The sequence below is a fragment of the Neofelis nebulosa genome, chromosome 3 (assembly GCF_028018385.1).
Source record: "Neofelis nebulosa isolate mNeoNeb1 chromosome 3, mNeoNeb1.pri, whole genome shotgun sequence".
In the NCBI taxonomy this organism is placed as follows: domain Eukaryota; kingdom Metazoa; phylum Chordata; class Mammalia; order Carnivora; family Felidae; genus Neofelis; species Neofelis nebulosa.
In genome coordinates this window covers 51415791-51443620 of record NC_080784.1, presented here as the reverse complement: position 1 = coordinate 51443620, position 27830 = coordinate 51415791, and the positions used below count along the sequence as shown (strand labels likewise).

Genomic DNA, 27830 nt, shown 5'->3' with positions numbered 1-27830 from the left:
GAGCACAGCTGAGGCCAAAACCTGTACCATCAAAAGAAGTGGTCTATAGGACTATACAAATGAAAGATTCGTAAATGCGTGAAATAATAAATTCAGAATTCAGTATGTTTCCAGGCTAAACTTTTATATAATCCCTAAATTTATAGGTAAGGTAGGACAATAAAATTGGTTCCCCAATTTCACAGGCTAAAATCATAGAGCTGAAAGTACTTATTGTCTACAGAACCCTACAAGCTGTAGAAGTGCTTCTGGTTTCATAAGCAATAAACCACCATATCCCCACTCCATCTCACCCCCAAACAGAGATTTAAACTGCCTGAGAAACTCTCTCATCACTTTCATGGAGTTTCAATTCCTAAAACACAAAAAAGATTTCATTCCAAAAGACTTCCTCTCCTATTAAGTTTGAAAGCAATTAATCTAGTCCAATACACCAGAAACCACAACTTCTATCACAATATAACAGCCTCCTAGGTGGCCTTCTGCCATCTCCTACCCAAGTCTTACCTCTGTCCTAATTTATCTCCTAAGAAGGACTCCAAATTACTAGCCCAAAAAGCTACAAGAAGTTTTTATTAAATACTTTGACATTTACAGAATGTAAGAATTACTAATAAATACCACCAGGATATCCAAATGTTCTACCAGTACTCCTAAAAATATTGATCTCTTCAAATGCCTATTACTTCTACTAGTCCTGAAATAGCAGCAGAAAGAATAGGAAACTGAATTTTTTTTGAATTTTTTTTTAACATTTATTCATTTTCTGAGAGACAGAGAGAGACAGAGCATGAGCGGGAAAGGGGCAGAGAAACGGATACACAGAATCCGAAGCAGGCTCCAGGCTCTGAGCTGTCAGCACAGAGCCCGACACAGGGCTCGAACTCACGAACTGTGAGATCATGACCTGAGCCGAAGTCGGACGCTCAACCGACTGAGCCACCAGGCGCCCCAGAAACTGAATATTTTAATCATCTGATTTGGCTAATTTAAGTCAATATAATGCAATTAGTCCTTAATAGGACAGAATCTCATTTGCTACATACATGATATCAAAAGGTACCATATCTAATTTGTTTTAAGGGCTGCCAACCATGATATGGTCAATTATATATTAAATAATAATAAATAAGGCTAATTATATATCATAAAAATATGGTTAATTAGCTATTAAATAATAAGGGAAAAAATCAATACGGAAGCACTGGTATGAGATAAATTCAGATAAAGGCTTAAATAAATTCTTGGGGCAATGCATCAGTAGTTTTAGACGGTATGGCCTCAGTGAATATTTGAAAGTTAGGCATTTTAAAATATTGACTATAAATAATGCTACTGATTTACATATAAAAACAAAGGACATAATCAGTTCCTTAACCTTATACTCAACCTGCGCTGCACTAAATATGTTTAACTCATGTGCCATAGTATAATAGGTCATGCTTTGGTATGCCTTACCCTTAATGAATTATTCTTTAAATGTGCTAATGTTCTAATTACCAACACACTACAATCGGTTATTAGGCACATAAAAAGATACTCAACATCATTAGTCATTAGGGAAATGCAAGTCAAAATTATACTGAAATACCACTTCATCACAAACAATAGAATGGCTATAAATAAAAAATGAAAAACAAGTATTATCAAAGACATGGAGAAATTAGAACACTTATATACTGCTGGTGGCAATATAAAATGGTGCACCCTCTGTGGAAAAAAATATAGCAGTTCCTCAAAATGTTGGAGTTACCACATGATTTAGCTGTTCCAGTCCAATGTATATATCTAAGAGAAAGGAAATGTTCATACAAACACTTGTACATAAATTTTCACAGGAAAAAAAAAAAAATAATAAAATAAAATAAATTTTCACAGGAGCATTATTCACAATAACCGAGAAGCAGAAATGACCCAAATGTCCACCAACAGAGAAATGGACCAATATACAAACCATATATATTTGGTTGTATATATGCAACCAAATGCATATATACAAAAGGAAATACACTCACATGCTCAGATGGGTGAACCTTTTTTTTTTAATGTTTATTTTTGAGAGAGAGACACACAGACAGAACATAAGTGGGGGAGGGACAGAGAGAGAGGGACACAAAATCTGAAGCAGACTCCAGGCTGTCAGCACAAAGCTCGATATGGGGCTCAAACCCATGAACCACAAGATCATGACCTGAGCTGAAGTCGGATGCTTAACCAGTCAACTGAGCCACCCAGGCGCCCCCAGATGGGTGAACCTTTTAAAATCTCTTAAGTGAAAGAAGCCGGTTACAAAATGGCACATGTTATATGGAACCATTTATTTTTGATATCCACAATAAGCAAATTTATAGAGGCACAGATAGATTAATATTGCCTAGGGCTTAGAGAAGGTGGAGGAAAATGGGAAGTGATCGCTAATGGGTACAGGGTTTCTTTCAGTGGTAATAAAAGATTTCTAAAAAGATCACAGTGATGGTTCCATAACTCTGTAAATATACTAAAAACTGTTGAATGATTACACTTAAATGAGTGAATTGTATGACTTATGAATTGTATTCAATAAACATTACCCAAAAATGAATTGCAAGAAAATGATCACAAGCTTGGATGTCACAATAAATGTCAAATTGCTTTAAAGTTGCTAAGGCCTACCCTCAATTTTTGTACTTACTTCACTGTGGACACATAATAAACTGCCCATGGGCCTGCATAGTAGTCCATGACACACTTTGAATAACCCTGATGTACTCCATTCTCTTATCTGTAATGATCCTTCAACTGGGATATATAAACCCCGGTAAGAACTACTAAGATTCAAGAAAACTATATAGTTTAGTGATTGACTGGAAATTCTGGAGTCAGACAAACTTGCATTTGAATTCCAGTTCTGCCATTTACTTTCTAACATCATGGTTTCGCTCTCCTTGATCTCAGTTTACTCCTATGTAATATGGAGAGGAGTACAACTTACATCGTCAAGTTTTAGAACAGTATTAATGAGATAAAATCACACAAAGTGCTCAGCTAGTCTCTGGAACACAGTATGGATTCAAAAATGTCACGCATTTTGATAAGAACCACCTCCTCCTCCCTCTCTTTTTCCTCTTGGATCTTTGCTCCTAACCCCATCTTTCCCCAAATCTTTCAAGCCCCAGGATTCTGGCACCATTCCATTACCCTAACACATAGCAACATGTTGCTTCTGCCTGACTGGGAGCTATTCCTGCAAACACAAAAACCTCACATTTCCATTAGGGAACTATCTCTTGCCTCCACTCAGTCCATGTTTGTGGCTGGAGGATGATATAGTTTCAGCTCCAGGGCCAGGCAGATAACCCTGATCTAGCCAGTCACAGAATCCATCTCCCTGCCCTCCCTCAAAGGGAGAGCCTATGGGAGATCACAGGCAACAAAGAGGAAAGCAAAACCTAGAGATGAAGAGAAATGGAGTTCTCCAACATCACCTAAGACCCAAAATCCAGCTATGTCCTGTCAGCCCTTACTACCTCTGAGTACTTATTATCAGCCAAGAAATTCATTTTGCTGCCTAATCCACCTTTGAGTTGGTTTTCTGTCACTTGCAAACAAAAATGTTTCTTGATTAAAAAGTAGCTGCTCACCGAAACCCAAACATGATTTCATCATGGCGGAGGTGAGCATCATCATCAATAGACAGGATAGCCTCTGTCTCAATTTCATTCCAGGGCAAGAATCGGTTGTTCAAACTGTTCTTCTCAGTCCGGACCACCTGTAAGGAGGAATGAAAAACACTAATGAGCAATGCTGCATTATAGAATGCAAAACCAAAACTGCCTCTGGTCAAAGGAGACTGTGGCTAAATTTACTAAATAATCTTGCCAGGTTGCCTACCACTCATAAAACCCAGTACATGTCTTTCAGGAACAGAAACTGATCTTATAATTCAGCACATGTATAAGGATTTCGCATTTTAAGCTTTATTCATTTGCTAACTAATTTTCTTGTGAAACAAGTTAAAGCTGAGTATTATTTTACATAAACGATAAACAGTCTACAGAAATTAAAAATAACTCTCCCAAGAGAACACAAGGTGGCAGAGTAGAACTGAGATTATAATTCCCAGCTCTGAAATCCCCAGGCTTACTCATAAATTTTAAAGCCCAACTCAGAAATCCCTTGAGTTTGTGTCATTTCTGATGCCTAAAAAAGGAGAGCCCATCCAGTTGAGGTTAATTACCTCACCTTTGCAATTCCCACTGACTACACATACAGATGCTTTTTCTTTCAAGGGGTACCTAACTCAGCAAAATTAACAGCTGTGTTAACTTACAGCAAATCCCAATTCAAAGATTCTCTATCCAAAGTGACCCATATATGCAAAGCAGTATTTTCTTCATAAAACAAAGATTAGTGCCCAAACAGAATTACATTACAAAGAAAATGTTTTACTTAGACATCTTAGATAAGCACAGTTTACTAACAATGTAGGTGGTAGCTTTGTTATTCACCTTGCCCAATATGAAGATGACCATACTCAGTACTTTAATAGCTCATTTTATTTTTATTGTACCTATATCTAATTAATCCACCTAATGGGAAACTATCAATTTATTCTCAAAAACCAGAAACAAAGGGAACTTCCTGAGGAATCATCTTTTTAGAAAGACAGAGAGGGTCATCTTACTTTCAACAGAAACTTTTACTTGTACTGAGAATAAGCTCTACCTAGCTTGATGAATGGAATTATATTCATGGTCTAAAACTTTATGAATGCTTTCAAAGGTACTCCTGTGATCTCACAAATACTGTCTCCATAGCTTAAAATACTCTTTCTCCTCTTCTTCTACCAAAATCATTCTCTCCCTGGAGACCCAGCTCACATGCCTCCTGTCAACTTACACCCTTGTCAAAATTAATCACTTCTATGTTCTTTTTTTTTTTTAATTTTTTTAAGGTTTTATTTATTTTTGAGACAGAGAGAGACAGAGCATGAACGGGGGAGGGGCAGAGAGAGAGGGAGACACAGAATCGGAAGCAGGCTCCAGGCTCTGAGCCATCAGCCCAGAGCCCGACGCGGGGCTCGAACTCACGGACCGCGAGATCGTGACCTGTGCTGAAGTTGGACGCTTAACCGACTGAGCCACCCAGGTGCCCCAATCACTTCTATGTTCTTAGAGCAGAGTCCTCATACTTCAACTAATGCATTCTAACATACTTAGAATCCAATTAGTTCAGAGATCAAAAGGCCTTACAGATCATACAGCCAACTCTCACCTTGTACATGGACAAATGGCAAGTGGCAGAGCTAGACACTAATTGGTGCCTTCTAACTCCAAATCAGTCTTTTTCTGCTAAACTTACATTAAATTTATCAATCTCATCAAACCAAACATCACTTAGAATGTTTAATTTACTAAAGAGCTTTAAAAAGTCTTAAAAGACTTTGCCTCAGCCCCAGAGGAGTTCCTCCCAAGTCAAGACAAGAAAGGATCTATAATCTATAATCAGATTTGCTACTACAGAAAACAGATGTCAGAGCCAAGCAATAGACACAGAAATCCCCCTTGCCCTGCAGCACGTTTGGCCATATAAAAAGTCCCTGGAAGCAAGCCCAGGTCTCCCAAGCTCAGACTCAGCAGTTGCAGAACAAAGCACTGAGGTCTGGGTTGCAGTAAAGATGAGCAGGAAGGGGGAGATGACAAACTACTCACCATAGTAGCTGCTGGGCTCCATCCCCAGGGAGCAGGGAAATGGTCAGAAGTAGCAGGAGCCAAATGCCAACCTCAGCAAACACAAAATGCCATCTATCTTAAGACACACCCAATTTCAGAGATGTTAAAATATAAAATAACATCCACCTTAGAATCAATGCACTATGGCAGCTGTTTGCTCAACCACCCCCAACAAACCACTCTTGGTCATTCATTTTACTTTCCTAACACACCTAGCATCCACTTAATACAGAACTGCAATTCTGGCAGCTCAGGTGGACAAAGCTCCCCCTCAACTCTAGCAGCAAATACACACAGCTTAAAATGAAGAAAACATACTCAATTCTTGAATATTCAACTGTAGATTATCAGTTTTACAGGTTAGACACTAGGAAGATTATCTACAGCAAAATTAGCAATCCAGGAACACAGCACAGAACTTTAGTAGTTAAAGTGTAAGCCAAACACCACCAACACGGGCCTCCCCTAGGGCTCTCTTGAAACACAGGCCTACCCCAAGCCTACCAAGTCAGAAACCTGCAAAATCCCCTGGTGATTCCTATGCACATTAAATTTTGAGAGGGTTGGTAGAGGAAAAGCATGGTTTTGGAGTCCATCAAAAAAGCCTGGGGGCGCCTAAATGGCTCATTTGGTTGAGTGTCCGACTCTCAGTTATGACCCTAGGGTCATGGGATCAAGGCCTGTGTCAGGCTCCAGACCAAGATTCTCTCTCTCTCTCTCTCCCCCTCTGACCCTCTCATCAGCTCACACACTCTCCTTCTAAAAAGGGGGAGGGGGGGAAAGAAAGAAAAGAAAATAGAGACAATTTTTTTTTAAAAAGAAAAGCCTGAGTTCACATTCCCACTCCACCACTTACTTGTGCAAAGGTAAGTGAGGAACCTCTCTCCTAAATACAGCCCCATACTGTGTGCAAAAATGGAACTTATTCATCAGCCAAACGTGACCATCTTATAAACAACCTCATTCACTCTAAAAACAACACAAACTAAAATAGTCATGATTTGATGCCTAGAGCACATCCAAAATTTTTGTCCAATTTACAAAATAAACCAAATCAAGAGGACCTGCTTGTCTTCTGGAAGACTTAGAACTGAAGATCTAATACCAAATGTGTTTTAGCCTAGATTTGACATCTGTATTTTTTAGCAAGTTTATTAAAGTCCAGTAAGAGGCAAGTCCATTACAAACAACTACTGTGGATTCCAGAAATATAGTATACATACTACCTTTGCTCATCCTGGCACAACCCCTCTGGGCTGGATGGCAGCAAGATTTTCAGGATTAGAGAACTGACGCAATAGCCATCAGAATGAAAGGAAAGATTTAAGGATTCACAGAAACACAGCATCATGAACTGCAGCAGCTTATTTCTGGTTGGCTCACAAACAATTGTGGTCAAAAAGTCTGCTTTAAGAATTTACAGCAGTGATTCTTAACTATGAGCGATTCTGCCCAAGAAACATATAAAACAATGACGCTGGACAGTCTTGGTTGTCATAACTGGTAGTGGAACGGGGTGAGCTACTCATATCTAGTCAGCAGAGGCCAGGGATGCTGCTAAATACTACAAAGCATGGGACAACCACCCAGAGCAAAGAATTATCCAGCTCTACATGTCATTAGTGCCACTGAGGAGATACTCTGATTTAGAGTCAACATTCAGAAGACAGTACAGCACATACAGTTCATTATTTAAGAACAATTTACCTTTTCCTTACAACCAAAAGGAGATTTCTGCACTTACAGACATTGCAAATATAAACTAAAATTAACTAGGAGGAAAGAGTAAAAGCTTTCTTCTAACAGTTTTGCTTCAAAGCTAGACTGCTTAATAGCTAGACAAAATTTTGCTCAGCAAACCTACTATTATCAATTCTGGCACCAAAAACATAAGGACTAAAAAACTTAAATATCTGTAATGCAGACATCCATCAGATCAGCAATGGCATCTAAGATTTTTGAGAAACGGCAGATCGAAAAGGAAAGAAATGAGTCAACCAGAGTAATAAGTCATGTTGCTCATTTTTGTTGACATTGTTTTGTTTTGTTTTTAAAACTAAAAAACAGCTCCTGCTTCTTCAACACTGGCTATTTTCTCATGCCTAATGATTATACCTTGGTAACTCGTGGACATGAAAACTGACCCTCAAGTTACTAAGTCAGTTACTGGTTATGACACTGACCAGAATGTACCGAGCAATGTGCCTGGCATACAGTAGGTGTTCAGCACATTTTATAAATGAGCAAATAACCAAACGACTAGGAAATAAACCCTAATTTAGCCCTGTCCATTCTATTTTCAGAATATGGAATAAAGACTTGATAACTTTATGTATCAAAACTATAACATTCTACATACTAAAACCTCCTAGCATTTAATCTAGTATTCCAGAGCAAAACAATCCATCAACCTACAACTGCCAAGTCAGGAGCCATGCACGCCAACATTCATTTTTTGTTTGTTTCATGAACAATGCTTCCTGGGGAAGCTACATGAGCTCCTGCTGACTAGTTCTACCATCATTCATAAAAGCCTAGACTTCCGCTCACTGCACGTTTCTTCCCATCACAATGGAACAATACAGCAGTCATGGCCTGGAGTCCTACTGTATGCAAATGTATGCAAGTACATGCATGATCAAAAAATAATTAGTAACCTCACATAACATTTAAGTTGGTTCTTGAGGAATTCTGGAATTTATGAATGATAAAGAGCTACTATTCTACAAAGATCCTTTCTCCTAGTATGCTAATAAGGTATTTGGCTTCTAAATCCTGGCAGAAATCAGCAAATTCACATTAATTAGGAAAGTATCAATTTACATCATAAATATTTAATTAGCTATCATAAGTTAGATCCCCAATTAATAGATAGCCAATATCTCTTAATATGTAAGGGATGGAAATGTAAGTAGTTATTGCTATTAACAAGCAACAATCGAACATTTCTACAATTTGGTAAGTGACAGTTGCTGAAGTGCAGCAGAGGAATTTGGATTCAAATGGAAGAACTACCTAAATATGGAATCTTTTATAAAAGCAGATCACAACTAGCCATAGGCAGGTCTTTGAAGTTGGGAAGCAAGAAAAATAGGGCATGAAGAAATTAAGTGTATGAACCCAAGTCATAAAGTAGACCAAGAACAGGGAACATAAAAAGGTAAAACATACTTGACAAGTAATAAAATTAGAAAATATATGTGGAAAATATAAAGCACCATACAAACACATAATGCCACCTATTAAATTCAGCAATTTAAATACACTTAAAATGTTCTCCTTTCTCTCCTTAAGATAAAATTTTGCCTAGCCAAAGTCAACAGTCTCCAGTCTCAAACAACACATACACGTGTGTGATACACTTCTGTAATGAATCCATTTCTGAAAATGAGCCTTATGTCAAGTCACCATACAGGCAATAAGGTAAACAGCAATTAGCTTTTGTCCTCCATCCTCCCCTTTCCTCTAACTTAAAAAAGTAACCCAGGACGCCTGGGGGGCTCAGTCAGTTGAGTTTCCGACTTCAGCTCAGGTCATGATCTCACACTTCACGGGTTCAAGCCCCGTGCCGGGCTCTGTGCTGACGGCTCAGAGCCCGGAGCCTGCTTCAGATTCTGTGTCTCCCTCTCTCTCTGCCCCGACCCCGCTCATGCTCGCTCTCTCTCTCAAAAATAGACATTAAAAAATATATTTAAAAAATTTAAAAAGTTTTAAAAAGAAGTAACCCATCACAGAGCTCAGGAATTAAGAAAATGAGGTACAAAAGGAAGCTCATAGTCCTGTATACCTGCTTTTGAGACAAGGACCCATGTGAAACAGCTTGAGGTGACTAGGGTGGAGAGGTAATCAACAAACAGAGAGAGACCAAGGAGCATTAAAATATCTTGATTTTTCAAGGGACTCATTCATTCAATAAACATTAAGTAGTAGGGAAAGTTAGGTAATGAAAAGAAAGGGAAAGGAATAAGAAGGTGAACACAGTGAACTACTTTTCTATTTATAACTTACTTTAAATCTGGGTCTGATGCAGTATTAAAAAACAATTTAGGTTTTGATTTTAGGTTATATTTTAGGTTATGAGATAAGTCTGTTTTAACTCATAAAAGAAGTTGTACATGATCCCTATAAAACTGTAGATCAAATAGCATAGGTTAGAGGTTCACCATCAAATGAGAGAATGCAGGGGTGTCTGGGTGGCTCAGTCGGCTAAGTGTCCAACTCTTGATTTCGGCTCAGGTCGTAATTTCACAGGTTCTTGGTATGGAGCCCTGAGTCAGGCTCCACGCTGACAGTGCAAAGCCTGCTTGCAATTCTCTCTCTCCCTGGCTCTCTGCCCCTCCACCGCTCATGTGCCCATGCTCTCTTGCTTTCTCTCAAAATATATAAATAGTTTTTAAACAAGAGAATGCATAACAAGAGGACAACACAGTGCTGACCGAGCACATCAAAAATGCTCAAAACTTGTTAGCAATTATTATCACATAAGATTAATACAATCTCCTCCTATTTTACTTTGTAAACATTTTATTTGTGCATGTAATCTGTGCCTTTTCAAGAAATTTAGATTTGGTAAAAAAGAAAAACATGCACTGACCATGGTCAGAAGTCCTAAGACCTAAGTTCTAATTTGGGTATTAATTGGTTGAGTGACCCAAAACAATAAAATTCTCTCAGTCTCAGATTCCTTACTTTGAATTAGTAAAGAGTACAAATAGAGTAAGAGGAGGAGACATTCCCTAAAGAATTGATTTGTAGCAATTAAGAAATCATTTATGCAACATGACTTTTCAGCAATTCCTTTATATTACACATTTATAATTTTTGCTATAATTTCTGATTTCTGGTAGCTCTGTTTTATAGAATTCTCCTTCACAGCCACGTAGCCTCTTCTCAAACAGAAAAAAGAGAGCCATAGCTATAATCACCAAGTTATTAAATAATGTCAAAGAAAAAAACCAGAGATGCTAAACCTAGTGAAGTCTACCAGACTTTGTACAATCTTAGACCTAGAAAAACTGGACAAGATTTTTCCTGTTAGTTTTGCTTAGAAATCACATTTTAGGAAAATATCATCTGATCTATTCATGTAACATATATATTACTTGCAGAGCCCAACTCAGGGCTTAACCTTACAACCCTAAGATCAAGACCTGAGCTAAAATCAACCAACTGAGCCACTGAGGCACCCCTCAAGTAATATTTTTTAAAGGAGAGTGGACACAGATAAAAAACAATGTGTATCAACTTTATAAGGAATAGCCTTTATTATTATCTCTACTGTTGCCTGAGGTCTAGCCAGAAGTAAAGCCTTTAACAGCCTGACTGGCAGAAGTCCAAGCCTGATTATTAATGACACTGAGTTCTCTTCTAGTCTTCCTTCTTGTTCCCTTAGTTGACCATGATGACTGACATGACAATAACTACTCTGGCATGACATTAGGTTTCCAAAATGGGGTTCTCCTTTTACAGTTTTACTATTAAGGGCTGGGAGGGAGGGAAAATGGCAGTGAAAAACAATCTCGTATCTCTCTATATAGTTTTCATTTGGAAAAATGGGCACATTCTGGTCTTAACACTTCCACAGAGACCTTGGATTCTAGTAGGGAGATGTGATATGCTTAGCTGACCCTCTCTACCACTGCTGCTCTGGTCCAAGTTTCCAACACCCCTCACCTAGGCTCCTGCAATAATAGCCTCTGAACTGTTTCTTCTGCTCTTTTCCCCATAGTCCAACACATATTACCCTTTGCTCAAAACCCTCCAATGGCATCCTAACATACTTCTAATAAAATCTAGAATCCTTACCATGGCCAAGCATGCATGCATGCTTGGTACTATCTGTAAGCAGACTAATAAAAGATAAAAAGATTGAACTAACATTTGAGTTGCCACTCACTCAAGAGACGGAACTTGCCATTTGAGTCCAACCAAATAAACTGCCTGTGAAAACTAAAGTATCAATACTTCACAGAGAAATAAAACAAAATCCAGTCTTCACAATGTAATATTCACAATGTACAGAGTTTAATACAAAACTGTGCGATGTACCAAGAACCAGAAAAACATGACCTTCAAGAAAAAAGAAAAATCAATGAAAGCAAAACCCCAAATGTTGGAATCAGCAAAGGTGTTAAAGTAGCTATTATAACTATGCTCAATAAAATGTACTCAGAATGGAAAAAAAAAAAAGGGAGGAAATCTCATCAGGGAAATGGAAACTATTACTTTAAAAACATGGATATTCTGGAACTGGAAAATATAATATTTGCAATTTAAAATTGACTGGATGAGCTTAAGTGTAGAGATGACACAAAAGTTTGTGAACATGATGATAAATCAAGAGAAATTATCAAAATTGCAGAACAGAAAAAAAGATTAAAAAAATGAATAGAGACACTAAGAACTGTGGGATGGAATCAAAATGTCTAATATTCACAGGGCATCTGGGTGGCTCAGTCGATTGAACATCTGACTCTTGATTTCAGTTCAGGTTATCATCTCATAATTCATGAGATCAAGCCCCACATTGGACTCTGCACCGACAGTGCAAAGCCTGCTCGGGATTCATTCATTCATTCATTCTCTCTCTCTCTCTCTCTCTCTCTCTCTCTCTCTCTCTCTCTCCCTCCCTCCCTCCCTCCCTCCCTCCCTCTGCCTCTCCCCAGCATGCGTATGCATGCTGTCTCACTCTCTCAAAATAAATAAATATTTTTAAATGTCTAATATACATATAATGAAGCCCCCAAAGGAGAGGAGGAAAAGAATGGGGCAGAGAAATATACCTGAATAGATAATGACATAAAAATTTTCCAATATATGAAGAAAAAATAAATTGACAGATTTAAGAAGCTTAGTGAACCCCAGTCAGAACACAAACAGAAGAAAACCATGCCAAGGCATATCATACTCAAAGCACTGAAAACTAAATATAAAGTCCTGAAAGCAGCCAGAGGAAAAGAACATGTTCCATATAGGAAAACAAAAATTTGAAGACCACTGACATACCATCAGAAACAAGGGAGACCTGAAAACAGTGGAACATCTTTAAGACGCATGAAAGTGGTGGTCCCCAACCCAGTAGGGAGTTTTTCTCAAAGGACTAGCTTTCAAATCCTTTGACATAATACTTATTCCCCACACAGGGCACCTGGATGGCTGGGTCCATTGAGTGTCAGACTTGATTTTGGCTCAGGTCATGTTCTCACAGTTCCTGAGACTGAGCCCTACATCGGGCTCTGCACTCAGTGTGGAGCCTGCTTGAGATTCTCTCTCTCTCCCTCTGCCATTCTCTCCCACTTGCACTCCCTCTCTCTCTCTAAAATTAAAAAAAAAATTAATACTACTCTCCACTTCCATTAGACATTCTTAGTTATTAAGCTCCCAGAGCTAATGAACCTGATTCAACTGTTTACAAAACAGGCAAGAGACAGAGCAGTCACCCACCACCACCACCTCTGTTCAGCAGCCCCACCCCATTCTGACGAGTCAGCTACTTCAACTAGTGGCACTTGCCCCATCTCTCTGGGTGGAGTCTAGTCACCTTGCCCAGGCCCTTTCCCATTTGAACTGAAGAGAATTAAATCTTTTGGGGCAAGAGTGTCAAAGGATGGTGGTAAAGATCACATCTGCTTTAAGCCGGATCCAATGTAGTTTCCCCTTTGTCATCTAAATAATAGACAGTATGAGGAATTTGACAAATCCCAGAAGGCACCCCTAAGACAATCCCTCTCTACTCAAAAACCTAGTGCTCAATACATTTCATAGCCCACAAATATTTACCATTTATGCCTAATGCTTAGGTGAGAACCTGAGCACAAGGGAAGCACAAATTGCCCCTCAATTTCTGAAATGATACGTGTGGGTTCCTAGATTAATTCAAATATGCTGATTTGAAATCATTTTCCCTTAAGGATTGGAATCTGACAGATTGCCTGGGAACCACCCTACTGCTAATTTTATAAAGACCCGTTAATTATAACATAATGAATTGGGTACATCTGCATCCTGGGTAGGAAAACTACTCTGCAACGTCTCATAACGGTGCCATTTCTCCATAGGGGAGAGAGAGAGCTGCGAGTCCCTCCTAGTATTGATACCTGGTAGTGTTGGCTCTGTGCCCAAGAGGTCAGCAATTCAACCACTGCCCCCCAAAAAACCTGCCTCTCTTAAACAGAAAGAACAGACAAAATATTTAGAGAATACAGTGAATTCTCCAGCTTAAAAATGTTTCCTCTTTTTCAGAAGAACTAGGAAAAAAACTGGTATCATGAGTATGGGCAAGCTATTCAGAATGGCCCCCCATTTGGAAAGTTTCTGGCACTTTCCAACTAGGCATTGTATTATTGCAATGAGCTGCCCAGTAATCAAAGAGTACTTATTTCCCACCAGAGCTAAAAGAGAGGATTAGTTCTGGTAAGTTCTCTAACTAATTTCAGTCATTGTTAACAGGGTGGCATCAGCTTCTCTACATCCCTATCAAATTCAAAGAAAACTCAGGAAAAAAAGGAAAACAAAGGCTGCTTTATTATTCTATTTGAGCAGCATCCACCTTTCACAGAACAAATGCTTTTTTTCTTTTTAATTTCAATGACATTTAAGAAGCTGTAACTGAGAAAGAAAAAAGTGAAATTTATTTGGAAAGAAATCTTATAAAGAAATCTCCCTATTTATAACACTTTTCTTAATATACAAGATAAATTCTGGGATCAAAAGTTTTTAGAAAAATACACAGTCTTTGAAGAGCCTCAGAGTATAAATTCAACTAAATAAAAGAAAAGAAAAGATGAGCAGTGGTGGTAAGCACATAGCAGCAGTAATAAGAAAGACAATTTTAAAGATTTGTACAGGAGAAAGCAAGTAATAAGAGCTGTTATGCAGAGGATACAAGAAGCCTTTATCAGTGAAGTGAGTTAACCCTGTCCACAACATAGACAGATATCCATACTGCCTCCCATCTTCTTGGACGTGAAAGGGTAAGTAGGAATCAAAAAATTATTAGGCACCTTTCTAGATTCCTTACTTGTATTATTTTATTTTTCTGTTTAATCCATAAGTCAAAGAAGTTAATTAACTCATCAAAGATCCAAAAGGACTACTTAATCCCAGGTCTATATTAATCCAAAACTCATACTGCCCTAACATTATACTATGCTGCTGTTTAGAAAATACTTCACATGAATTAGTTTCTTGATATAAATTTTCAAAACACTGGTCTAGTCCAAACATTCCCCTTCAGACAAGTTCTTCCTAAAAATTACACTAATTTTCTTAAGCAAGCTTTTGGCAATGGATGGCCCACCAGAACTTTTGCCTATCTTTGCTACCTTTTTCTGGAAAGTCTATGCCACGGGGTAAGTAGTTGGAACTTTGTTTGCTTATGACTTGCTCTAAGGCCTCACATTTAAGATAAATGGGTAATCTGCTAAGGCCAAATTTATGTCAGAAGGTGGATAAACAAAGTACTCAGATAAAGCCCTATTCTACATAACAGATTATTATTTTTCCTGTAAAATACAGCATCCAAGTCAACAGATAAAGTAAAGAATCTGAGAAAAAACCTGTAAGAGACCATAGAAAAGGTGCAGGATCTCCCACTCCCAAATATTTCAAACCCCCAACTCTAATCCTTCAAAAGACTTCTGTAATATCCTGATAAAGAAATGGGTCTTCCTGCTAAAACAGGGAGGTGATTAAAAATGCAGCTTTTGGAATCAGACACTAAAGCTCAGCTTGTCCTTTATTAATCATGACCTTGGGCAGAACAGTTAATCTCTCGAAGCCTTAGTTTCCATAGACATAAAGTGAAGAGACCATAACAATGTAAGTTCTATAAATCCTAAATTCTATAAACCCTGAAATCACAGGTGCTTACTAATAGCTCTGTCATCATCGTTCTCATCAACATGTTTGTTATGACACAGAAAACATCAATGGGGTAACTGAAGGGCTTTTGTAAACCTTCATGAGGCCAGTATGGATTTCAGTTTTGGAGAGTCTTAGGAGATTTAGAGGAAGTGAGTAGCAGAAATGGAACTGGCAAGGCCTGAAAGGACTGAAAAAGAAGCAAGCAGAAATTCCATGGGGAAAGGAAATCTGTATGGGGGGGAAAAAGTGTATCTATAAAGATACACTTTATATATATTTGGAAAAAGAATTAAGGAGTAAAATGCTATCTCATGCAGTAAAACAAACTGCTTTTTTCTATTACCATAATAGGGACGCCAATGTCGGGCCACAGAAGGTCCTCTGACGGTAGCTTGGGAGAATTCCATACCACCACGACCTTGTTCAGGTAAGGGAGGCCATTCAGTCTCTCTAAAGAGTTCATAAGCACTTCCTCCCTCTCATAAGTCAACATCACCACCGTGAACTGCTCTCGTGGAACGTTGCCTCCAAGTGCCGCCTGAAACTCCTTGCCAGAACCCCCAGCTCCACCACCAATAGGCCGAAATCCAGTCCCTGAGCCCAAGAATTTGGCCTCTGAGGGCAACACAGGGTCAAAGGGTGTGTGGGGGAACAGATGGAAAGGCCCTGGAGCAGAGTTCCAGCTGCGGTAAAAATCAGTGACAGTCAAAGTAAAGTTGCGGAGGTATTTGGGTGAGGCATAAGGCGGCTCCGTTTCCACTGGCCCCAGGTCCAGATCCCCATTGTCGGCCATGTTAGGGTCCGTTCCAGCCGCCTTGCCTGAACGATGGGGGATCTCAGCTGCCGCCTCTTCCCGGATGGGAGCAGCTGGGATCTGTATGCGAGTCCTAATCATAGCCAGCACGGTATTAAAAATACTGTCAGCGGTTGAGAAGTACGTCTCCCAGAGAAAGCGGCCTTGCCGCCTCATAGCCAGCAGATCACTATCTGAGAGGCTTCGTAACAGAAAATGAACCTCGGTAACACGTGGCTTGGGCACCACCAGGGCTGCCTCATTCCACTGCAGCATGTCCTGGTAGGGAAGCTGGACTTGCTCCCCCAGCACAACTGGGACAGCACCAACTTCCAGGGCTTCAAAGAGCCGTGTTGCACACCCAGATGAAATAACCAAGTGAGGGTCCCCAGGAGTGATAATGAGGGCAAAGGTGGAAAGCTTCAGTAATTCCAAGCGGTCCTCACGCTCCCCACACAGTGCCCACTCAGTAGGCAGACTGGGTTTAGGCTGGTTTTTGCAGGTAAATTCTACCAGGACCTGATCTAGCTTGCTGTCCTGTACAGCCTTTAAGGTGGCAATGATACGATCATCATAGTCGGCTGGAGGGTCACCCTCCATTTCTTCTTCAAAGGAGCGGGCCTCCTGAAGGCTGGATCTCAGTGATTCAATCTTCTCACCCTGGAAGGTGAAAAGATATTTCCGCTTAACTGGCACCTGTGGTGGGATTTCCATGAAGTTGGGCTCTGACATGGCATGGACTAGTGGTGACACTACCAAGTCAAATCCAGGTCTGTACTGGGCAGCATAGAAAGTAGACTGGGCCACCATGGCCCGGCCTGTACTGACATTATATAGTAAATTCTGTGTATCTGACTTCCGCGACAGATTGATGATGACATGGTTGTGTCCATCTGTCCGCCAATGTGGTAGAGAATAGAGCTGCTTCTCAAGTTCAGCAGGCCGAAGCACTACTGGCTCCTGTATTTCTCCCACTAATATCACATAAAGGCAGGCAATGTCCGCATTTTCTGTAACATAAACGCTGGCTCGTGCTGTAGCCTGAAAAGCCTGCTTGACCAAAGGATCCAGGTAGCTGCCAAAGGCAAACTGGTCACTGTCATATACATAGACTGGAAAACCAGAGGTGAGAGGACAGCGAGAATAATCGAAACAATTGTGCAGCCGGCATCCCCGTATGATCTTTGGGGGAGGAAGACCGGCATCGTCCTTCTCTGGAAGCAATCGGATAGGCAAAGAAAGTTTGGGCTGATTTTGAGCCATCAGCTCTTTGTAAGAATGCTCAGTCTGGCTAATGACATTCTTGAGCTGAAGCAAGTCCTGCTTGGCATTCTCAATGCTCTTCTTACAGGCTTCAATCTTCAGATTCAGCTTGGCAATTTCACTGTTCAGCTCTTGCCGCTTGGCTTCCAGCTGCAAGAGCTCTTCGCTTACAGACTCACGAATCCGGCAAAGATCCAGCACATGCTTTACCTCGCATAGTTCATTACCAGCCCTTGGGCCAAAAATCCGCTTGCCTGCCTCATCAGCCTCATCCAGAGTGGTGAGATAATAGTGAGCAATAAGGGGGAAGAAAACCAGAATGATGAAGAGCGTGAAACTGAGCCACGTGAGTCGGATCCGGTTGGACCACCGTAACATACAGGTTTGACCTCCATTCCCCACTCCCCCATTCCGCAACATGGTATAGCCCGTCATGAGTTCCTGTGTGGCTCTTGCCCCCTCTAATCACGTTGGGTCACTCGCCATAACCATGAGTTTCTATTAGACGAACTCAATCTCTTTTCACTCAGACCTTTCTGTTAAGAGTTAGTGTGCTCCCTGTACAAGGCACCAAATAAAATGGAAATTTCATTTTCCTCAGCTGTAATTGAAATGGTCTCTGACCTTATTCCAGCAGATTTTAAGTTCTGGTTGCTGACCAAAGAACATGTCCTTAATCTTTACTGAATGGTAAAAGGTACCACATTGTTGATGAGATGAAAAGGAGAAGGTCCCTGATGATGAAACCCAGGAAAAATACCCTGGAATCAGACAGACTTTTTCAACTGCCATAGCTCTTGTTCCTTGGTTTTGCTGAGCAACAAATATGCATAGTTACTATTCACAGTTATAAAGTAGCTGGTTAGAACAGAAATGAATGTCAGCCTCTTATCGATGTCCTTGCCAACAATGAGGCCTGCAAAAAAAAGAGAACCATGTAAGTCTTGAAAAGATTATGTGCGACAACCCCACCCTTCCCCAGTTTCTAGAAAATGCTTAAATCTGAAAAGGTAAAATAATAGTTGCAACACTGATGTGTGTCTCACAGAACATTTTAAGTTCGGTTCAGGTTGTCTTAGTATGGATATTTTACAGTATGGCTAATAAGAAATGGGTAAGCGTCCAAAAACAACTTCAGTTTTTATATACACATAGACACACCCTGTCCTCCAATTTAACAAGATACAGGGCAGAATTAGAGCTCTATGAAATGAAGATCAACAACATTTAACAGAGGGCAAAGATGTATGCGACAATTTGTTATTCTAAATGGAAAGTAACACCATCCTGTCCAGCCTTGATAGTCATGTTCATTCCTAACATGAGCCTCCTTTTGAATCACTTAAAAAAAAAAAAGACTCTGAAAAGCTCAAGGCTTTACAGTCAGAGTTGAAATTAATGGAAGAGAACTCTTTTGATCTTTACCCAGTAGTAGGTGCATTAATCCAGAGACAAAATGTATTTCCTAGTTTGCTTCTCATTTATCTTATGCTAGCAGACATCAAGTATTCCTCTTTAAAATATAAATAGTAACTTGGTCTTTCAGAAAGACTACTATACTTAGAAATGAGGGGCATTATTTCTTCTCCTTTGGAGACAGATTTGCTTTCAAACCTTATACCTCAGTTTCCTAATCTCCCCAAATGGAGATAAGTATACTGAGACAGAAACAATATATTGTGTTGCTATGACAAGAAAGGACAGAGAATGTGAGAGTACTTTCAGCTAATAAATCTTGAAACAACATTCTCACTCCTGTTCATTTACCAACTTTACTATCACAGGCTACAAAAGCTCTTCACTTGCTTTCATCTTGAACTCAACATATCTAGAACTGAATTCATAATATTCTGCGCCAAAGAATATTCCCAATTCCTTTCATTTATTTCCTCCAGAAAGTATTTACCATACTCTTAACATGTCTAAAACATGCTCAGTATAACTACAGGAGAAGCGAGAATGCAAAATAATCTTCAACCTTGTGGAACCTCCTTTAACCTAAGAGATAAAATATAAACAAACAGCAAGGACACTACTACAGGGTAGTATAAGTAGCACATCACAGGTGCTCAATCTTCTCTCTAGCTTCTATGCTTGTTAGAGGTGTAAAATTATTAAACTTGGGATAGAATCACCTCTCCTTTAAATAAAAAAAGTTGCCAATGTTAATAAAAGGCTTGAGTAAGCAGAATAAGAGAATAACGACAACAAAAAACAAAAACTATTGATCACAAAAAAGCTTAAACTTGGAGGATCAAAAGTTGGATAATTAACAACTAACCAAATATCCCAGAAAATGTAAGTCAATATTTCTAAAGCATTATCCTTTTAAATCAAATGTTAAACATTTCTCTTCCTGTTTTCAAAAGAATATTCTCTACACCTTACAAACAAATTATAACAAAGAAAGAATTAAGTGGAAGAAAAAAAGGAATGCATAATCAAGGAAATTCAGTTGATTCATTCCCTCCTTACCATATGTTTCTGGATCCTTCCTTTCTCTAACTCATGCAGCATTTTACTTCAGTATATAATTTCTTAAAATAGTGAGCTCCAGGTCCAGGGTTTGCTCTCCTGATAGAAAATAGAAAAGTGACATGCTATTAGAAAGATACTCAATACTAAAGGCATTATTAAAGAATGTATTTACTGAAGGGGAAGATGCTGGGGGAGTACGAGGACCCCAGGCTCGCCTCGTCCCATGAACACAACTAGATAACTACCAAATCATCCTCAATACCTCAGAAATAAACCTAAAGGCTGGAAGAACAAACTCTACAACTAAAGGTAGAGAAGGCAGGAAGAGTGGACACATGGTTTGTGAGAGAAATGGATCCTGGCCACTGTGGTGGGTGGGGAGCCACAGAAGGGCAAGAGAGACCAGGACACAGGGAACACAAATTCCCATAGCAATTGGCTCGGAAAGCGAGAGGGGCCGAATGTCATGAATTCTTGCAATTGGTGGGGCTTAAAGCCTGGAGTTTTAACGGGGCGGGGGGGGGGGGGGGGGGCTGGGGGATGGTGGGAGGGTACAGACTAAGGGAGAGGCCAAAGGGCATTGGGACTATTCCTAGAGAGAAGGCAGGGCACAGTCAGTGGACTTTCAGTAGAAACATCAATCTGAAGAGCACCTGGAGCACACAGTGGGGAGGTTACCTGCTCATCCTAGAGCCTGGGTAGTATTTGCAGAGAGACCTCTCTGGGAACAATGGAACTGACCTGCACCACTTCTCTCCCCTGCACCTCAGCATAAGCACAGAGTCACCTGCAGGAACCAGCACACCGCTGACACTCCCTACCTAACTTGCTTACACCAAGCCCCCAACCCCTCAAGCTCAGGTGGAACTGCCCTCAATCCCAGCTCAGCAGGACCCCTACCCCAGGAGACTGGCATAACCCCCTGCCCACACCACATCTTCCAACCTGGGAGTTTTGCAGGGCCTTGGTTCAGGCAATAGTGGTAACAGGTCTCATTTCATAAGCAGACCAGAGCACATCTAGTTAGAACTCACCACATTCAGGCCAGGGATGAAACACTGCTCACTACAGACAAAGAAAGCCTCTGCAGACAACTGGCCTGAAGGATAAAGCGACCAGAACACAATAGCAGAGCACATGCAGCACACACTGAAGACACTCTCTGAAGTGCTAGGCCCTGGGGAACACGGGACACCACACTGCAGGGCACTACTAGATCTCTCCTTCATAAGGCCATTACCCTCAAGAACAGGAGACATACCTGACTTTCCTAACATAGAGAAACAGGACCAGAGAATTAGAAAAAATAAGAAGACAGAGGTATTTGTCCCAAATGAAAGAAGAGGAGAAAGCCACAGCCAGAGATATAAGTGAAACAGATATAAGTAACATGCCTGACAGAGAATCTAAAGTAATGATCCTAAAGATACTAGCTGGACTTGAGAAAAGAGTGGAAAGCATCACTGAGACCATTAACACAGAGATAAGGAATAACACAGCAGAGATAAAGGGCTCAATAAATGAAATTAAAAACACACTTGATGGAATGAACAGCAGGTTGGAAGAACCAGAGGAACAAATTAATGACATAGAAGACAGAGTAATAGAAAGTAATCAAGATGAACAAAAGAGAGAAAAGAAAACTACACAAAACAAGAACAGACTTAAGGAATTCAGTGACTCCATCAAACATAATACCATTGGTATTACAGTAGTCCCAAAAGAAGAAGAGAGAGAAAGGGGGCAAAAAATTTATTTGAAGAAATAACAGCTTAAAACTTCCCTAATATGGGGGAGGAAACAGATATCCAGATCCAGTAAGTATAGAGAACCCCCAACAAAATCAACAGAAGGCAATCCACACCAAGAGATATTGTAATTAGAATGGCAAAAGGTAGTGATAAAGAAAACACGTTTAAAGAAACAAAAGAAGGCAGTTACATACAAAGGAAACCACATAAGCCTATCAGTGGGTTTTCAGCAGAAACTCTGAAAGCCAAAAGGGAGTGGCATGACATATTCAGAGTGCCAAATGGGAGAAATCTACAGACAAGAATATGCTATCCAGCAAAGCTATCATTCAAAATAGAGGAAAGATAAAGTTTCCCAGACAAACAAAAAAATAAAGGAGTCTGTGACCATTAAACCAGCCCTGCAAGAAATATTAAAGAGGACTCTGAGTAGAAAGGAAATATCAACAGTGATAGTATGAAAGTAGGAAACAAAAGAGAAAAAAAATGAATATTTCTGTAAAAAAACAGTTAAGGAACTCACAAAGTAAAAGGATATATAACACCATATACCTAAAATGTATGGAGGAGGAGTAAAGAATGAGTTCAAACTTAAACAACCATCAACTTAATATACACTGTTATATGCAGATGTTATATATAAATCTAATGGTAACCACAACAAAAAACTACTAATAGATATGCAAATAATAAAAAGGAATCCAAATATATCACTAAAGAAAACTAGTAAACCATGAGAGGGAAAGAGAAGAACAAATCAGAGAAAAACTTCAAAAATAACTGCAGAACAAGGAATAAAATGGCAATAAATACCTATCTATCAATAATTACCTTGAATGTAAATGGACTAAATGTTCCAGTCACAAGACATAGGTGACAGGATGAATTAAAAAACAAGACCCACCTATATGCTGCTTACATGAGATGCATTTTAGACCTAGACACGTGCAGACTGAAAGTGAAGGAATGGAAAAATATTTATCATGCAAATGGATGTCAAAAGAAAGCCAGAGTAGTATTCATATCACACAAAACAGATTTTAAAACAAAGACTGTTAACAAGAGACAAAGAAGGTCACTACATAATAATAAAGGAGACAATCCAACAGGATGATATAACATTATAAATATTTATGCACCCAACATGAAAGCACCCAAATACATAAAACATTTTATAACAAACATGAAGGAACTAGTCAACAGTAATACAATAATAGTAGGGGACTTTACTTATTTATCTATCTAGTTATCTTTTTTTATTTATTTTTTTAACGTTTATTTATTTTTTGAGAGAGAGACAGAACGTGAGTAAGGGAGGGGCAGAGAGAGAGGGAGACACAGAATCTTAAGCAGACTCCAGGTTCTGAGCCATCAGCACAAAGCCCACACAGGGCTTGAACTCATGAACCATGAGATCATGACCTGGGCGATGTTGGACACTTAACCAGCTGAGCCACCCAGGTGCCCCTCTATTTATTTATTTTTAAAGCAAGCTCTGTGCCCAATGTGGGGCTTGAACTCACAACCCTGAGACCAAGGGTCACATGCTTTACCAACTGAGACAGCCAGGTGCCCCAATAATAATAGGGGACTTAACCCGACACTTATATCAGTTGACAGATCATCCAATCAGAAAATCAACAAGGAAAAAATGGCTTTGAATGACACATTGGATCAGGTGGATTTAATAGCTATATTAGAACATTCCATCCTAAAACAGTAGAATACATATTCTTTCAAAGTGCACACGGAACATTCTCCAAAACAGACCACATATTAGGCCACAAAACAGATCTCAACAAATTCGAAAAGATCGAAGTCATACCATGCATATTTTCTGACCACAACAGTATGAAACTAGAAATCAAACACACACACATAAAAAAAAAAAAATCTGGAAAGAACACAAATACATGGAGGGTAAATAACATGCTACTAATCAATGAATGGGTCAACCAAGAGTGCAAAGAAGAAATCAAAAAGTACATGGAAACAAATGAAAATGAAAACACAAGGGTCCCAAACCTTTGGGATGCAGCAAAAGCAGTTCTGAGAGAGAAGTTTACAGCAATACAGGTAACAACCTAACCTTAGATCTAAAGGAGCTAGAAAAAGAACAAACAAACCCCCCAAACAACAGGAGACAATAAAGATTAGAGCAGAAATAAATGATAGAGAAACAAAAAAACAGTAGAAGAGATAAATAAACCAGCAGCTGGTTCTTCGAAAAGATCAACAAAATTCATAAACCTCTAGCCAGACTCATCAAAAAACAAAGAGAGGACTCAAATAAAATTATAAATGGAAAGAGGAGACATAACAACCAACACCACAGAAATACAAATAATTTCAAGAGAATATTATGAAAACCTAATGCCAACAAATTAGACAACCTAGAAGAAAGGGATAAAATCCTAGAAACAAATAACCTACCAAAACTGAGATAGGAATAGAAAATTTGAATAGACCTATTAGCAGCAAGGAGACTGAATCAGTAATCTAAAAAAGAAAAAAAAAAACCTCAAAGAATGAAAAGTCCACAACCAGACAGCTTCATAGGCAAATTCTACCAAACATTTAAAGAAGAGTTAATACCCATTATTCTCAAACTATTCCAAAAAGTAGAAGAGGAAGGAAAACTTCCAAATTAATTGTATGAGGCCAGCATTACCCTGATACCAAAACCAGATAAAGACACCACAAAAAAAAGAGAACTACAGGCCAATATCTTTGATGAATATTGATGCAAAAATCCCCAATAAAATACTAGTAAATAGAATCCAACAATACATTAAAAAAAATCATTCACCATGATCAAGTGGGATTTATTCCAGTATACAAGGGTGGCTTAGTCTCTGCAAATCAATGTTATACATCACATAAATAAGAAAACAGATAAAAACCATATGATCATCCCAATAGACACAGAAAAAATATTTGACAAAGTACAATACCTATGAATGATAAAAGTTCAACAAAGTAGGTTTAGAGGGAACATACCTCACCATAATAAAGGCCATATATGAAAAAACTACAGTGAATATCATATTCAATGGGGAAAAACTGAGAGCTTTTCCCCTAAGGTCAAGAACAACACAAGGATGTGCACTCTCACCATTTTTATTCAACAGAGTACTGGAAATCCTAGCCAGAGCAATCAGACAACATAAAGAAATAAAAGACATCCAAATTGGTAAGGAAGAAGTAAAACTCACTATTTTCAGATGACACGATACAGAAAACCCTAAAAATTCTACAAGAACCAATAAATGAGTTCAGTAAAGTCACAAGATACAAAATCAAGGTACAGAAATCTGTTGCATTTCTATACACCAATAATAAAGCAACAGAAAGAGAAATTAAGAAAACAATCCCATTTCCAACTGCACCAAAATTAGTAAAATACCTAGGAATAAACCTAACCAAAGAAGTGAAAGACTTGTACTCTGAAAACTATAAAACACTGGTGAAAGAAACTGAAAATGACATAAAGAAATGGAAAGATATTCCCTGCTCATAGAGAAGAATATTATTAAAATGTCTATACTACCCAAAGCAATCCACACATTTAATGTAATTTCTATCAAAATACCAACACCATTTTTCACAAAGCTAGAACAAACAATCCTAAAATTTATATGGAAACACAAAAGACCCAGAATTGCCAAAGCAACTTTGAAAAAGAAAAACAAAGCTGGAGGTATCACAATTCCAGACTTCAAGTTACATTACAAAGCTGTAGTAATCAAAACAGTATGGTACTCACACAAAAACAGACACCTAGATCAATGGAACAGAATAGAAAACCCAGAAATGAACCCACAACTACATGGTCAACTAATCTTCAACAAAGCAGGAAAGAATATCTAATGGGAAAAAGTCTCTTCAACAAATGGTGTTGGGAAAACTGGATAGCTATATGCAAAATATGAAACTGGAGGGGTGTCTGTGTGGCTCAGTCAGTTAAGCATCTGACTTTGGCTCAGGTCATGATCTCACGGTTCGTGAGTTTAAGTCCCGCATCAGTCTCTGTGCTGACACCTCAGAACCTGGAGCCTGCTTCAGATTCTGTGTCTCCTTCCCTGCCCATTCAGACTCTGTCTCTCTCTCAAAAATAAAGATTAAAAAAAAAATTTTTTTTAATGAAACTGGATCATTTCCTTATACCAAACACAAAAATAAACTCAAAATGGATTAATGAATGACCTAAATGTGAGACCTGAAACAATAAAAATCCTAGAAGAGAGCACAGGCAATAAGGTCTCTGTCATTGGCTGTTGCAACATTTTTCTAGATACATCTCCTGAGGCAAGGGAAATAAAAGCAAAAATAAACTATTGGGACTACATCAAAATAAAAATCTTATGCATAGTAAATGAAGCAATCAACAAAAGTAAAAGGTAACAGACAGTCCAATTAAAAAATGAGAATAAATGAACAGTTTTCCAAAGAAGACATACAGATGGCCAACAGACACATGAAAAGATAGATGCTCAATATCAATCACCATAGAATTTAACATTCAAACAGAGACACCCCTTTAAGTGAAAAGGGATGCTATCAATAATTACACTGTAACAAGAGGCATAAATTAACACTCTTGAAGACAAATCATCCAGATATATAGTTACCTATTTGTGTGCTCTAAGAAGAGGGAATAAACCAAAACAATGAAATGTTAAAAAAAAAAAAAAAAAAAAGTTCCTACCTTTTAGAAGTATATACTGAGATTTTTACAGAGAAAACAATTTATCTGGAATTTGCTTAAAAGTAAACAGGATGGGGGCGCCTGGGTGGCGCAGTCGGTTAAGCGTCCGACTTCAGCCAGGTCACGATCTCGCGGTCTGTGAGTTCGAGCCCCGCGTCAGGCTCTGGGCTGATGGCTCGGAGCCTGGAGCCTGTTTCCGATTCTGTGTCTCCCTCTCTCTCTGCCCCTCCCCCGTTCATGCTCTGTCTCTCTCTGTCCCAAAAATAAATAAAAAACGTTGAAAAAAAAAAAAAAAGTAAACAGGATGAATGAGGGTGGTGAAGAGTGTTTAGAAGTATAGATGAAACAAGATTAGCCGTGAGCTAACTGCTGTTGACACTGAATGATGGGGATACATGGGGATTTATTACACTATAGTCTGCATTTACATGTTTGTAATATTTTTACATTTAGAACCTTCAAATACATTACACAGAGTCTAAACAAAATGTTTTTTTAAATGTCATCTGGAGACTGGCTACACTTAATCTAATACTGCTAGTGCTACCAACTTATATGAACACAGGTAGGAAAAAAAAACAAAAGTTCTAATGGGAACCAATAATTCAATAATGATTCAAAAGAATTTCTTCCAATTAAGTTCCATCTCTTTTATTGGAATAAAGCAAAACTGTCATCAATGTCCAGGAGCATAAACGTTCTTTCCTAAACAGCTAATTAAATTATTGCAAGCACAAAAGAAAAAAAAAAAAACCCAGAGTCTCCTCTGTCATTCTCTGGAAAATGGCAATGAAGTTATTAGGATCTAGAAATAAATGTCAATGAAACACTGATAAGAAGCAATCTCCAGAGTTGTTTTTTTTTTAATCCAACTACAATATAACCTGCCTTATTCTTTACCATCTGCCCCAGCAGTGAATGCCTAACTTGTCAGCCTGCTTTAAAATTTTCTTAAATCCTTTTTTTTTTTTTGAGAGAGAGAGAGAGCGAGAGAGAGAGAGAGCGAGAGAGAGAGAGAGCGAGAGAGAGAGAAAGCATAAGCAGGAGAGGAACAGAGAGAGGGAGACAGAATCCGAAGCAGGTTCCCGGGTCTGAGCTGTCAGCACAGAGCCTGACACAGGGCTCGAACTCACCAACCGTTGAGATCATGATCTGAGCAGAAGTTGGACACTTAACCAACTGAGCCACACAGGCACCCCTTAGCCTGCTTTTACAATGCATTCTACACACAGCAACCAGAATCATCATTTTAAAAACATGAA

General features: G+C 39.0%; 1 protein-coding gene across 3 annotated transcripts in view; it reads right to left on the bottom strand.

Annotated features, from left to right (window-relative positions):
• Positions 1 to 27830, bottom strand: part of EXTL3 (exostosin like glycosyltransferase 3) — a 137217-nt gene that overhangs the window by 19798 nt on the left and 89589 nt on the right. For all 3 annotated transcript variants that reach the window (XM_058720789.1, XM_058720791.1, XM_058720788.1), the window contains 3 exons: positions 20107 to 20205; positions 15919 to 18547; positions 3621 to 3748 (listed from right to left, as the gene is read on the bottom strand). In XM_058720789.1, coding sequence (XP_058576772.1) covers positions 3621 to 3748; positions 15919 to 18066 — 2276 coding nt within the window. In that variant the 5' untranslated portion in view covers positions 18067 to 18547; positions 20107 to 20205. The remainder of the gene's footprint in view (positions 1 to 3620; positions 3749 to 15918; positions 18548 to 20106; positions 20206 to 27830) is intronic.